Genomic DNA, 15,579 nt, shown 5'->3' with positions numbered 1-15,579 from the left:
ATACATTACCTGTTACCCAACCAATATTGAAACATATCATAATTACGTCACCATTGACAGCCAGTAATAAACCGAATTTAGTATTTAATTTCAATGTTTCACAAAGATTCGAAAGTTCGTAGCGGTCGACAGTACTTGCGTGCTCTGCTTGCGCACTAGTAGGCCATTTATTACTAACTCATACAATCTACAATGTAATCGTTTCTGTATTCAAAGCTAGACTAGATAAAAACATTAAAACCAAACCATCAAACTAGAAAAAATAATCATAAGTCAGATTTTTTTTATACAATAACTTTATGTACACTTTTACATTTAATTAACAATTCAATCAGCCATTCCAAAATAACCAGGATAGTGCTCTTAACCAATCGGTTCTCAACTCCAGCCTAAGACCCACCGTACTGTTGCTTGTCATTATTCAGTCTAATCTCACCCAACACAGTGAAATAACACCGTACATATTACACTACTACCGTTTTCACCGCGACGGAGACATGGCTTTCACCCCATTATCTCAGTTGGGGCAAAAGCGCTTCCCCACAACACTATTTGCTATTCTGTGCCTATCGGGTCGTAACTCCAACGGGGCAGAGCCGGCTCGAGCGAAACGTTTCAACGTTTGACACGGCAACTCGCTCGCTTTAGCCTGCTCGAGTTCGGCTTGAGACGGGCGGCGCCCCTCTGTCGCGGTCAAAAACTAGAGAATGGGGAGGATTTCAGTGTAACATGTACGGATTTGGGTTTTTTTCTAGTAGTGTACACTATGTACGGAATTGCTAATTCACGTTGTTTCACCGTGTTGGCGTGAGACCGGGTTGCATTGTTACAGTGCGTCCCATCGAGGAATAATTTAGACCCGCCACACCAGGTGATGCATTTTGGAGTGCCAGCCCACCGTAAACGACTCGGTGTCCATTCACCCGTTTGTAACTCTGAGAGGGTACAAATGTGACCCAGTGCATGGAACCATAAGGGGTCCGTTCAGTTACATTTGAACTCGGCCTGTCACAATTATTACATAAATTGACCTAATCGCAATAATTTGAGATAATCGCAATTATTTTTGCATAATCGTCCAATGTTGACAAATGTTCACGCGTTTTCAAACATTTTCCCAAAATAGCAGAAATACCAGTAGATCTGCTATTTCCGCCATTAAAAAAAACTAAAGAAATGAATTATAAAATTATAAATATTATTTGTCATATCTTCTCTGTACAATTTGCGATTATGAAGCCTAAAAACCAAACAAAATACAAAATAAAATCACATGTTCAATTCCCCAAAAAATTAAATAAAATTCGTAATTGTTTGTGTGACAAATTCTGACAATTAATCGTCAACTTAAATCTGTAATTTGTGCCCTCTCAGAGTTAAAAGAACGGACCCATGGTTTCACTGTTCAGGACAGAAAGGCGTCGTTCACATATAAAAGACAAGGTTCTGTGTCGCTGTCCTTGGGGGAGAGGGGGGGGGTGGCAGAGCAGCTCGCAATTCATTTTCAATGGTTTTGACGAGACAAGCTTGCTCCATGGCTGTCTTCTGCCCTCCTCCTCTCAGGGAGTAAGCTTGTCTCGTCAAAACCATGTGACTCCCATTGAAAATTAATGAGGGCCTTTCTCTGCCCCACCCCTCTCCAATTGTTTAGTTTCCAAGATGGCCGCAGCACCAGGATGGGGTGGGACGGAGGTGGGCGGGTGGCATTGACATTCAACACCTGTCTTGTGTCTGTGTTTAATGTGCCGCTCCAATGCATTTCCAATGGAAGCCCATATGGTTTGAGCAAACATTTTGTTTGATGGGGGGGAGGGGGGCAGAACACATCCATCAAAGCTGTGTTCAGACACAAGGCAAGTGTCTTGAATGCAGCCCAGTAAGGGCATATGTCGACCCCGCCCGCTCACCTCCGCCCCACCCCCTCCTGGTGCTGTGGCCATCTTGGAAACTAAACACAATTTAAACAGTGGGAGAGGGGTGGGGCCGAGAAAGGCCCTTATTGCGTGCTGCTCTGCCCCCCCCCCCCCCCCCCAAGGACAGCGAGAGAGCACCCTGTCTTTCATATGTGAGCGACGTCAAAGGCAGCAGCAGAGGAGAAAGGCAGCACTGCTCCAAACAGTGGCTCCGTTTCCTTTTGTTTTTGGTTCGTTTAATATCGCTGTCCTCCAAAAAGTAACACGGCCTCTTCTTCAATCCAGTGTCTTGAAGTGTTGAGAGTAGATAGCAATAATAATAGAAAAATACAACAAACTAAAACGGTCATTTGCTAAACCTTTTTTTTGACAATTTTGTTTTTTTCGGTTCATTTCTTAATTAAAGGCCCGAAAGCTGCCGGATTCGGGAGGCCTCCTTCCATGGCTTATAACAGTCAGAACAAACTGTGTTCAGTGGGGGAGAAGAAGAAGAGGGGCCAACGCAAGATAAAAAAAGAAAATAACTACAATCCAGAGAAGAGAAACTAAATCATTCCAAAACCACTCGCATGTCGGAGCCAGATGCTCCCCCATTAAGATTAACTCATAAAAATGTTACTTCTTCTGCCAGTATCATATAAAAACTCTTTTCAGTCATTTCTTAATTTCCTCCTCCACTTTTTGAAAACATATTTACACCCTTTAATGAACTAGTTTTGGTTATTTTCACCTCACGTCCTCTTCTGTTGCTTCAGAAAGACACACACAAAAGCAATGGATCCTGTGTGTGTGCGCAAAGCGTGCGTGTGTGTTTTATGGCAGGCACAATATTTGTCACTATGAGTTGAGTATCACATCATTTAAGCTTGCTGTGCGTGTGCACTTACGCACGCAATCACGCACGCGCACACACGAACATTCAAGAACACCAAGGCACTCTGAGAGGGGTTAAGGGTGGGGTGTGGGATGGGGGGGGGGGGAGAACTCACAGGAGGAGGAAGAGGCACTGAGACGTTCGTGGAACAAAACAAAAAAAGGAAAAAACCTGCCTCCTTCATCACGATCATGCCCAAGTAAACACCAATTAGATAACAGGGCAGGGGGCTGGTGAACCAATCACCATACAGTACATCCTCACCATATCGAGCCCACCCACCTCCTCAACATCCCAGACTCTCTCTCTCAATCCTCAAGGTCAACGTCGCGCGTGTGTGTGTGTGTGCGCGCGTGCATGTGCAGTCGGCCTCCAGGGGACCAAATGAAAAGTTTGGTTGGGAGAGGACAGCGTCACGACGGCTCCACGCCGCGGCTCACTGCCTCGGCCACTCCCCTCCTATTAGAACGAGTCATTTCAGTGCTCTGGCCCTCAGGAGGACGCCCCCCGAGACCGTCTGCTCGCTCTGGAAGTTCCTCTTCTGTGATTGGTCGGTTCTGTAGGCAGGGCGGTACGGTCAAGTCTAGCTGGGTGGAGTCAGTGGTCACGGCGGTACCACGGGGGGTGGAGGAGGGGGGGGATTCCCCTACCGGTAGAGAGAGACCCAAGTGTTCCTTGAGACCAGTGCGGGTTTATCTCAGAGGGTCTTGACTTCTACCCATAGTTATTCAGGGGGGGAGGAGGTTTTGGGGGCCCTGGTGGTCGAGTTAAGGAGGGTGGATAGTAATAATATAGTGGCGTTTATTCCAGTGGTTATTTGACGCAGAGGAGACCTCCCACGTTGGACACAAACTCCTCCAGGCTCTTGAGGAAGGACACTTTCTGCTTGCGGTCCATGGTGGGCGGGCTGCTGCTGGCCGTCAGCTTGTTGAAGGCGTCGGCGAGGCGTTGGTAGATGACGGCGTCCCTCTGGGACGACAGGAGCGTCTCCACCAGCTCAGCGTACTCGGCCTGCATGGAGGGCGAAACCCACCCGGACGCAATAGTTCATGTCGCTGTTCAGTGTTCATCTCGTCACTCCTAAACGGTTTATTTTTTTGTTTCTATAATCAGTGGTGCTCAAACCTTTTCATGTCAAGAACCCCTAGAATTATATCTATCTCAAAATATTTTGTTTCCGGGGACCCCCAGAAGCGATTTTTCAAATATTGGTTAAAGTGGTTAAAAGCTAAGGTGACACAGATGCGTTCCAGGTCTTAATAACTAAGACAAAGAAATTCCGTCAACTACCTTATTTCACTGATGAAAACTAAACAAAAACTAAATAAAAAGCTACATTGACTAAACCAAGACTAAAAATATTGCCAAATTAGTCAACAAATAAACACTAGACTAAAATGTTCGGAAGGGACTAGTGGAGAAGATCCAGTAGAACTAAGTAATTACTTGTGCAAGCAGAGCGCGTCTCTTCAACGTGACAGCCGTCAACTATTATTTTGGGTATGCAAAAAAACCTGCAAATCTGTGCCTGGTTTGCTGGGACCAGACTACACAAATGACCATATGTCTTACGTCATTATTTAGAGCTAGTCATACGTATACTATACACATAATCAGTAAAAAATAAAATAGCAAATTGTGCCTGAACTGCTGGGACCAGAGTACGTGGTGTGTATATGTATGACTAGCTCTCGTAAGATGACGTAAGAAAAATGGTCATTTGTGTAATCTGGTCCCAGCAAACCAGGCACAGATTTGCTGTTTTTCTTGCATACCCAAAAAACTGGTTGACGGCTGTCACTTTTTGGCACAAAGTAACCACAGTATACTGCTAATTAAATTACAACTACATACTCTATATAGTATAATGTATATGTATACGTATGTCTTACGACATCATTTAGAGCTAGTCATACGTATACTATACACATAATCAGTAAAAATAAAATAGCAAATTGTGCCTGATCTGCTGGGACCAGAGTACGTGGTGTGTATATGTACGACTAGCTCTCAACGATGACGTAAGAAAAATGTTCATTTGTGTAATCTGGTCCCAGCAAACCAGGCACAGATATGCTGTTTTTCTTGCATACCCATCAAATGGTTGACGGCTGTCACGTTTTGGCACAAAGTAACCACAGTATACTGCTAATCAAATTACAATTACAGAATAATTATACTGTATAACATATTTCAATTCAGTTTATATACCTTTTTTTTCCATCACATATCAATGATTTATTTTTCTTTCAAAAAACAAAAAGGGATCCAGAATATATCTACATCGATAAAACTGTAAAAAGTATGTAGGTAGCAAATAGTTACACCTAATGATTATACATGTCAAACGTTCCTTCACAGAGATACTGAGATGTGACAGTTTACAGCGGTCGAAAGTACTTGCGCGCTCTGCTTGCGCACTAGTTGGCCATTTATGGCCTACTAGTGTGCAACAAGCAAGTATGCACTCGGCAGAGTGCAGTTCTAGTTATACTGTACTTATGTTTGGTTGCGCTCGGGTGTTGCGCTCTGAAAATAGCAGATCTAACAAACTGTGAGCTTCTAGATCGGCTCTTTTCAGCATTAGGGATAGAGCACGTTCATTTTTAACGAGCACCTATCCGATCAGGCTTATTGAGCCGGGTTATTATCGAGCCCACACTTTCGAGCATTTTCTATTATTTTGTGGAAAGACCTGGCCGGACGTAGTGCATGGAAGGAACACGGTATTCCGACCAGTTCCTTTCCCCTCCATCAGGCGGCCAGGGGGAGGTAGTTTAAAGACCAGGCTTACTTGCATGTTTTTTATGAGGGTAAACGGGGAGAACGGGTATTGATAACGGGTATCGGTTATCGAGCTCCATCCCTATTCAGCATGCAACCAAGTGTAAAATCAGCCATTACGAGTCAATGCTAAACACAGTGGTGCGTGGTGCTGTGTACTACTCACTTGATGCAGACACACCAGCGTGTACAAAGCTTCCCCGGCAGCCACCGTCATCTCTGTGTTGTGTTTCTGCAGCACCAGCATGTCAAACACCAACTATACAAACACACGGACACTTCACTGACACGTGGGCAATGCAAAGAAACAATATTCCACATCTATAATAGGTATAATAACATCTTTTCATTTGTTCTAACATTTTACACCATTATATATAACACTATAACAACTACTTCATCCGAATTTTGGATGGCAGAAGATCCACCATGGACAGCTCTCCTGGATTCCGCCTTATGGAGGTTTGAAAATCCTGCTTAGTTGTCACCAAGGTAAACGGTGATCAGATTTTACGTCCCATAGCTGGTGGTGACGGGGCGTTGCCGTAGCGACCGGACCAATGTTAAAAGCTGCCGTGGGGCTCAACCATACACAGAATATACATTGGGGTCCATATATACGGACCTGGCTGATAAGGTCCCCTAGCGTCCCCTAGTGGCCCGACGCAAAAATAATTAATAAGGCTCCTATATATTTGTTTACCTTGAGGAAGTGCCGCGTGGCGACAAAGAGGGGCGTGTCTTTCTCCTGCGTCTTGGCACACTGCTCTGCCAGGGGAGAGAGAGCCTCTAGACACAGCTGGCTGACCTCTGAACTCATCCTGACGCACGGTTAAGGTGCTACACACGTTCACATACTCACAGGTTGTTCTCAATGCGTTTATGCATTCACACGCACTCCACAGACACACGCATAGACAGAAGCATGCATACGCACACACGCGCAGAACGCACGCATGCACAGTATTCGGTTACCATCCTGCACTATTTGTTCACTTTCATTATTTTGAGGCAAAGGTTGCAGATCTACAAGCTCACAACGCATCGCATCAAGACATGTTTGCTTTTTAGATCAGTTATTGTACTTATTTGTTTTTGTATTTTGTAAAAAACGATTTTCCTTTTTTAAATGTGACCAAAGGATCTCATGGAGAGACCACATCACCAACGAGGAGGTGATGAGAAAGGCAGGGGTAGCACCACTGTCTGTCATCATCGATGAAAGGAGAAGGAGAATGGCTGGACACGTACTCCGACTGCCAAGAGAGAGACCGCCAAGTGTGGCAATGGTACCAGAAGGTGGAAAGAGGAAGAGAGGAAGGCCAAAGAAGACATGGAGACAGACAGCTAAGGAAGACCTACTGTAAGCGAGATGGGTGTCAGCTGGCACGGAGCAAGAAGGGTCGCCAGAGACCGGAGTAAATGCCCAATGTTCCAATAGGAACGGGAGGAACTAAGTAAGTACTAAGTAAGTAAACTTTTAATAATTATTAACTTATAATAATTATCACGATAACAAATGTGAAGGAAGTAAAATACACAATATTTTATGTCAATATGTCTGCTGTTCTCTGCACACACACACACACACACACACACACACACACACACACACACACACACAGTACAGTGGGAGAGGATACGAGGTCATCCCCAGCTCTAGGGAGAACATGAGGCTCTTGAAGAGGTCTTCGGGCAGCTGAGGAATCTTCTCAGGGAAGATCTCACAGATGAAGGTGATGAGCTTGTAGTACTGGTTACACAGCGAGGGGAACTGGACGGAGCACACAGAACCAAATATCAAAACGAACCCATTTAGACCTGAGGCCCATTCTAACAGTTTTCTGAAAAACCTATGTTTCTATATCAGTGGTACTCAACTTTTTTCATGTCAAGGACCCCCAGAATTAACTGTATTAACTGTCCACAGAGTTATTATTTAGGTCTAGTCTGCAGTTGTTGGAGGCGAGAGGCCGAGAGGCACTCCCACATTGGTCACAGAAGTGGGCGTGGTTATAAGTGTTGGCCACAGAGAGAAGTGGGAGTGGTTATAAGCACAACCCGGCTGGGATTTGGAACGTTGCGACTATGAGCCTCACCTTGAGCAGGTCCTGAGACATGAGAGGAAGAACGATGTTGACGCCGTACAGAACCACGTCTGCTGCCGACACCGTCCGGCTGGAGGCCGGCGTACCCTGTTCCTGACCTCGGAACACCTCGTCTGGAACACGCATGCGCACACACACACACACACACACACACACACACACACACAGACGCGCAGACACACACGCAGACACACGCACACACAATTAACACTTTTTATGTCCCAGCAGATAATGCAGATTTGACTCTGAAAAAGCCCTGCCTTCCATTTCCCCCCAAATCCATGGGTACATTTGGTTACCAACTCTTCATCATTTAGCTGGGGACCACCTGGAACCCCCCCAGCCTCAAGGACCACTGGAGGTCCCAACCAGTGGTCCCAGGAGGACCACTGGTTGAAAACCACACTGCTCTAGAAGCATGTTGGCGTACCGGTGTCGCTGAAGTCGATGAACTCCTTGGACAGCAGGTTGGTGAGCAGCTCCATGATCAGCAGCAGGTCCTGGTACTGGTCCTCCTCGGCCGCCGCGTCGGTCCGCTTCCGGCCCAGGTTGTTCTTAGAGTAGACCTGGAGCAGCGTCAGGCACGCCTCGTACAGCTTCATGGACTTGGTCTGATTAAGGACAGAGAGAGACAGAGGAGAGCGTCACACCACACAGCTTCATGGACTTGGTCTTAGTAAAACAGACTCGAGTTGTGTGAGCGGTGGTCACAGTGACGTCATGTTGTAGTTTTCGGTGGTCACCTCTTCACCGAAAACTGGACCATGAATAGGCCTTTAGGGCTATATCTTGATGTTTTTTACTATTGTGAAAACCCTTTTAAAATTGTTCAATCTACAAGCTCATGTAGATTGGCTAGTTGAACTACTTTAAGAGGTTTTTCAAAATAGAAAAAAATGCCAATTAACATGTGCTAAAATGCCTAAATTGTAAACTGCAAACCTGTAAGAGCACCATGTGGTACGTACCTCTCCCAGGTAACAGATCTGTTTGTGAGCCACCTCCACAAACACCTCGATGATGAGGTTGATGGTCTCCGGGGTGTTGTGGTACACCTGGACAACGACAGGAGCACGAGTTAGAGCTGTACCATCAAATACATTTACATTTGACACACAGCTCTGTAGGACGCTAACCCATTTGGAGGCATCACACACACAGCTCTGTAGGACGCTAACCCATTTGGAGGCATACTTTGGGAACCATTGCGCTAGGCTCTAGCGCTAATAGCATTGCGTACCTCCATGAGGCCGATGCAGTTGGACAGGAAGTCCATGAGGAAGGAGAAGAGCGAGGACACGTTGTCGATCTGCGTGGCCTCAGCGATGCCGCACAGGGCCTCCAGTGTGGCCACGATCTCCTGCTTCACCGCCTCCTCCTGGCTGATCTGGGCGAAGTTCTCCTGGTTGATCAGGTTGAGGAAGCGCTGCTGGAGGGGGTGGAGCACCTGGACGGGACGGACGCGGGGACAAAACTACATTACTCACCATTTTTTACTTAACCCATCTGCATTTAGACCTGAGAACAGATTCTACAATAATGCTGTCTAAATCCTGACAGTTTTATGAAAAACCCTGTTTCTATGTCAGTGGTGCTCAACCTTTTCCATGTCAAGGACCCCCGGAATTATCTGTATTTAGCCGCAGACCCCCCATCTGAAAATATGTACCGGTACTGTAGTTCCAGGCACCCCCCTCCCCCAGAAGCAAAGATTTGAGTTAAAAATGTTCGCTGTGAAAGAATATATACAATGGGGGAAATAAGTATTGGACACGTCAACTTTGACTGTGGCTGATGTTGGTTTGCACAGATAGGAGGTAGACATACAAATTACATAGGAAAGGAATGGCACGGCACCATATGAAATCACTAAGTATACTGTTTTTTCTTGTTGTGTTCAATACTTATTTCCCATGCTATTGCACTTTATACCACATAAAAATATGTATGGACTTTATTTTTGTGTGTGGATTTCCTGAGTTAATACCAATGTCTGGTAAATAAATCATGTGAATAGCATCATTGGAAATTAAGTGAATGAAAAAAAGTTGATGTGTTCCCCCATTGTATTCAAAGATGTGTGACATTTTTGCGTTTTTTTTTTCTTCCAAAAAATAGTTTAAGTATAACATTCGTAGTATCAATACTGCAATGTAGAAATGCTCTGTTGCAAGTAAACGTACGGAATTCAAAATGTATTTGAGTAAAAAGGACAAAAGTATTGGTGTCAAATATATTTACAGGAACCAAAATTGAAAGCACTCCCTATGCAGAAAGTCCCATTTCAAGTTTCCATTTGAAAATAGCAGACCAACAAGCTCACAATGGGTCGCATCGCGACACATTGAAGAGAATAGAAAAGATAAACATTCATTTTCTGATAAAACACTGATAATAGTGCCGTCAAACTATGAAAAAAAGTTGAATCTGCAACACAATGTTATACAATAAGCAGTGCGAGTCCCTGCTTCATTCATCTATCCATCCATGTATCTGTCTCTCAACTAAGTGGTCCTTGGGCTGAAAAACGTTGAAGACCCCTGGGGTTCTATGATGATGGTGGTTTGCCTCCTGCCTGGTCCTCCTCTCACCTCAGCCCAGTACTGCTGCTTGGCGTCAGAGTCCATGTGTGCGAAGCCTCCCAGCACCAGCGCCTTCATCAGGGTTCTCTGGACCGAGCTGGACAGCAGGTGGAGGGGAGGGCTGCGGGTCGCAAACTGCTTGGCCAGGTTCCACCAGTTCTCACACTGAACTACGATGTTAGCCCTGGTATGGGGAGGGGGGGAGAGAGAGATATATATATATATATATATAGAGAGAGAGAGAGAGAGAGAGAGAGATAGAGAGAGAGAGAGGAAGAAAGGGGAGTTTTGGTCAGTTTTGGTGGTGTGGTAGTAGTTGAAATACAGATGTATTAGTTTTAGAAATAATAAAAAATAAACATAAATGCTATAAAAATCTAAAATGACAAAGATGCTTTCCAGGTCTCAATGGTTGATTCCTAAGCCGGTAGTCAAATTAACTTTTTTAGATGACTACATTCATGACATTGGCCGTTATCAGGCCTTTACTACAGAACTCATCTTGATTAAACGATGCAAAAAAAGACAGAGTTCTCTATCTGAACTTTGTAGTTTACTGTAAAATATAATTCTCTATATCTGAACTTTGTAGTTGACTGTAAAAGGTCTCCTTGCAAGGTCGATTTGCTCTGCCTTGCTGTCCATCTCCATGCAGTGCTATAGCACACTATAACCACAAGATGGTGCTGCTCCATGCAGTTAGTGTTAAAGGTGCTCAAATGTTGGGAGTGTAAGCTGTGCAACAATAGTTAACCAATTGACCATGGGTCTAGTACTGTACTGTCCCCTCCTTTTCCCCCTCACATTCTAACTCAAATGGTGATTCTTCAATCACCATTTAAAAAAAAGTGTTCTGGGGGTTCACTGGCACAGCCTTTTTTCAGATGGTGGTCCGTGGTCAAATACACATCATTTTGGGGGTCGTTGACATGAGAAAGTACAGTAGGAGAAGCAGTGATTGTAATAATGGGTGTGTGTGGTTCTTATGGATTAAAGATAAATTAAATCTGAAACAGTGTGCCCCCACAACTACTAGTGCCGTTTCCTAAACAATTAACACAATATGTAAATTAAATTATTTGCCGTTACATACTGCCAATCTTGTGAAGAAATCACAGACTGAGGCTTTAACGCTTGCTTTTCGAGACGATTAGGGACGATTAGGGAGACGACTAGGGTTTTATGGAAGATGTTTCTGCAAATAATGCTAGTTCGACCACTTGAAATGCATCTAATCTTAAAATAAGCAAAACTCATTTGCTTATGCTTAAATAGAAGAAATGCTGGCATCTCCAAAATCCAAATGACTGATAATCAGTGGTGGCGACTGAGAACTTTAACCCACGGGTTCTCCTCACCTCTCCCTCTTCTCCACCAGCGTGACCAGAAGCTCCACCGTGTCGTTGGCCAGCTCCGTCTCCGAGCTCCACACGGACAGGTTGTTGATCACCTTCTCCAGCAGGTACCCCACGATCCACTGGGCCCCGTCTGTGTCGGCGCCAAACGCCGTGCTCAGCGGGATGCTGATCTGAGAGGAACCCAAAGAACGCACAGAGCAGTTTGAGAGGAACCCAAAGAACGCACAGAGCAGTTTGAGGGGAACCCAAAGAACGCACAGAGCAGTTTGAGGGGAACCCAAAGAACGCACAGAGCAGTTTGAGGGGGACGCGTTGGAAAGGAAGCCAGGCTGATACCCCCCTAAACTAAAGACACACAATAGAGCGTCGCAGTCCCGCCCCCTTTCATGACGACGCCAGGCCCAGGAAATGAATCCCAATGCATTTTTCCCATAGACATTTCATAAAGTATTTATTTAAAGACCTTTTAAGCGTCGTACGAAGCCAACTCGAGTCGTGACAAATCATGACAACAAACACAATATTTTGGACCAAACAAATAATTACAAAGAAGAAAAACAACCAAAAAAAGTGTTGTAACCTTCCGTTTTTTCCTACTTTCTAATTCTTTGTTTGGCCTGAAATGTTTTGTTTGTTGTCATGATTTGTCACGACAAGAGTTGGCTTTGTCCGCGGCGAAAACATCTTTAAATAAATACTTTCTGAAAAATGAACGGGGATTTATTTTCCGGGTCTATAGACTACAAATATACGTACTAGGGAAACAACATATCATTCCCCAAGTTTAGTTTTAGCCATTTGAAGGGGAAGAACATGTCTGGGGTCATTTTCACACCGCGGGTGTCTAATACTTCTTACTAGTAGTAGGAAGGGGCCAATCAGAGGCAGGCGGGGGCGGGTCTTTACGCAACCCCTTCGGTGTTGTGAATGACGCGTGTCAGCTACCGAAATCCCCATGTTCTACAGACACTACACAACCAGCTCACCTGTTCTACAGACACTACACGACCAGCTCACCTGTTATACAGACACTACACAACCAGCTCACCTGTTCTACAGACACTACACAGCCAGCTCACCTGTTCTACAGACACTACACAACCAGCTCACCTGTTCTACAGACACTACACGACCAGCTCACCTGTTCTACAGACACTACACAACCAGCTCACCTGTTCTACAGACACTACACAGCCAGCTCACCTGTTCTACAGACACTACACAACCAGCTCACCTGTTCTACAGACACTACACGACCAGCTCACCTGTTCTACAGACACTACACGACCAGCTCACCTGTTCTACAGACACTACACAACCAGCTCACCTGTTCTACAGACACTACACAGCCAGCTCACCTGTTCTACAGACACTACACAGCCAGCTCACCTGTTCTACAGACACTACACGACCAGCTCACCTGTTCTACAGACACTACACAGCCAGCTCACCTGTTCTACAGACACTACATGACCAGCTCACCTGTTCTACAGACACTACACAACCAGCTCACCTGTTCTACAGACACTACACAGCCAGCTCACCTGTTCTACAGACACTACACAACCAGCTCACCTGTTCTACAGACACTAAATGACCAGCTCACCTGTTCTACAGACACTACACAGCCAGCTCACCTGTTCTACAGACACTACACAACCAGCTCACCTGTTCTACAGACACTAAATGACCAGCTCACCTGTTCTACAGACACTACACGACCAGCTCACCTGTTCTACAGACACTACACAACCAGCTCAGCTGTTCTACAGACACTAAATGACCAGCTCACCTGTTCTACAGACACTAAATGACCAGCTCACCTGTTCTACAGACACTACACGACCAGCTCACCTGTTCTACAGACACTACACAGCCAGCTCACCTGTTCTACAGACACTAAATGACCAGCTCACCTGTTCTACAGACACTACACAACCAGCTCACCTGTTCTACAGACACTACACAGCCAGCTCACCTGTTCTACAGACACTACACAGCCAGCTCACCTGTTCTACAGACACTACACAGCCAGCTCACCTGTTCTACAGACACTAAATGACCAGCTCACCTGTTCTACAGACACTACACAGCCAGCTCACCTGTTCTACAGACACTACACAGCCAGCTCACCTGTTCTACAGACACTACACAGCCAGCTCACCTGTTCTACAGACACTACACAACCAGCTCACCTGTTCGTAGAGCTTCTCGTCCACCAGCAGGTAGGTCTTGGCCCAGCGCCGGAGGAACCACACAATGTCTTTGCCCATCTGAGGACTGAGCAGCTCCGTCAGGCTGGCCCTGGTCGCCCGGGACTCCACCTCTGACGTCCTCAACACCGCAGACAGCAGCCTGGGGGCGGCAGGGGGAGAGGGAGACAGAGAGAGGGAGAGAGAGAGACAGAGGGAGAGTGACAGACAGACAGAAAGAGAGAGAGAAGGTATGGGAAGGGAAGAGAGGAGAGAAGATTAAATTCAATGAACGCACATAGGTGTTGTTCAGTTAACTAATTTACTACCGATTTATTGAGTGGCGCTAGGCCGCTAGCCCCTCCTATGTCCAGCTTTGAGTGCTTGTGCAAACACAAACATTGAATGCCATTGACAATAAAATGACGAGTTTTGAGTGTACATTGTGTAAACACAAACATTGTATACGATCATCTCAATCACAACTTGCGTCCTCACTTTTTATCCTCAATACGTACTTTGCTCAGCCAACCAAATCGTTGCTATGGGGTGATCAGCCAATCAAATCATCGCTATGATTCACACAACGCTGGGCATAGGATTGAACAGAACGTGGATGTTACCTACCTTTATATGTTACCTCTTGGTGTTTTAATCAGTCGTTTTAATCAGGTCTCGTATCACTGTTATGCTGATGACACCCAGTTATATAATATAATTTATTTGCCATGTCAATTCCTATCAACTTGTTGACATGGCAAATAAATTATTGAATCTTGAATATTTTTCCTTTAAATCCCCTAATCATAGTAAGCTGTCTATTTGAAAAGAGTGTCTAAATTCCATCAAGGAATGGATGGCACAGAATCTTTTACAGTTAAACCCGGATAAGACAGAAATCCTGATCATAGGACCTGAGAGCATCCAGGCTGAAATACAGCAGTCTATGGCTATTACGGCCAATTAGACTTCTAAGAACTTGCGCGTTATATTTGATCACCAATTTACCTTCGAACCTCATATTAAAAAGGTCGTCCAAACTTGATTCTTTCAATTGAGAAACATCTCAAAAATCAAATCTTTATTAACACCACGAGCCTTCTCAGCTATAGCACCCACACTCTGGAACGAGTTACCTCTGAACCTAAAAAGGTCAGTCGACACTTTTAAAAAGCTACTTAAGACACACCTATATCGTAAATATTTTGGTCCATTATAGTGAGTATCTTTATTGAGTCTTGCTCTGCCTGTATCTATTTTCATGTATTGTTTTCTGTTGCTTGTTTCTAATGTTATCGCTGTTTTGCTGTTGAGTTGTGTTTTTCTTGTTTTATTTTTATTGTACAGCACCTTGTAACGATTGTTTTGAAAGGCGCTTTATTAAATAAAATTACCTTACAGTTACAATATTAACGCTTCTGATGAAAGTGAAAGTAACGATCGGCAGATTAGTTATGGCCGATAAGTACTTCCGGTTCATCCAGGGTGAATTTCGGGGGGTTTCAAAATTAAACTAATGACTGAATCATGGGTCGGCAGTAAATGACATAAGTGCACACTTCTCCAATCTCTACACATACAGTAGACCGGGGGCCGAGAGGCGAACCGGTGACCTTCTGATTACCAGCTAAACTACGGCCATTTCCCCGAAAGGAAAATGAAATGGCAGATAATCCTCGGAGCTATCACGCAGGGAGGTAGAAACAACATTAAGTGTGATTTATTCTCGGGTTGTGTGTGGGTGTCACACACCAGAGACAAGCTCACA

The 15,579-nt window shown here is 44.9% G+C and overlaps 1 protein-coding gene across 1 annotated transcript in view; it reads right to left on the bottom strand.

Annotated features, from left to right (window-relative positions):
* Positions 1–264: 264 nt before the first annotated feature.
* xpo4 (exportin 4) overlaps positions 265–15,579 on the bottom strand; it is a 73,703-nt gene continuing 58,388 nt past the window's right edge. The window contains exons 14-24 of the mRNA XM_080786112.1: positions 13,815–13,974; positions 11,620–11,789; positions 10,271–10,445; positions 8,920–9,126; positions 8,648–8,734; positions 8,110–8,290; positions 7,671–7,792; positions 7,215–7,345; positions 6,275–6,392; positions 5,738–5,830; positions 265–3,798 (exon numbers count right to left, since the gene is read on the bottom strand). Of these exons, the coding sequence (XP_080642238.1) occupies positions 3,601–3,798; positions 5,738–5,830; positions 6,275–6,392; positions 7,215–7,345; positions 7,671–7,792; positions 8,110–8,290; positions 8,648–8,734; positions 8,920–9,126; positions 10,271–10,445; positions 11,620–11,789; positions 13,815–13,974 (1,642 nt within the window). The 3' untranslated portion in view covers positions 265–3,600. The remainder of the gene's footprint in view (positions 3,799–5,737; positions 5,831–6,274; positions 6,393–7,214; positions 7,346–7,670; positions 7,793–8,109; positions 8,291–8,647; positions 8,735–8,919; positions 9,127–10,270; positions 10,446–11,619; positions 11,790–13,814; positions 13,975–15,579) is intronic.

Source organism: Protomyctophum bolini (genome assembly GCF_963924005.1).
Source record: "Protomyctophum bolini genome assembly, chromosome: 16".
NCBI classification, from domain to species: Eukaryota; Metazoa; Chordata; class Actinopteri; order Myctophiformes; family Myctophidae; genus Protomyctophum; species Protomyctophum bolini.
This window is presented reverse-complemented; position numbering and strand designations above follow the sequence as displayed.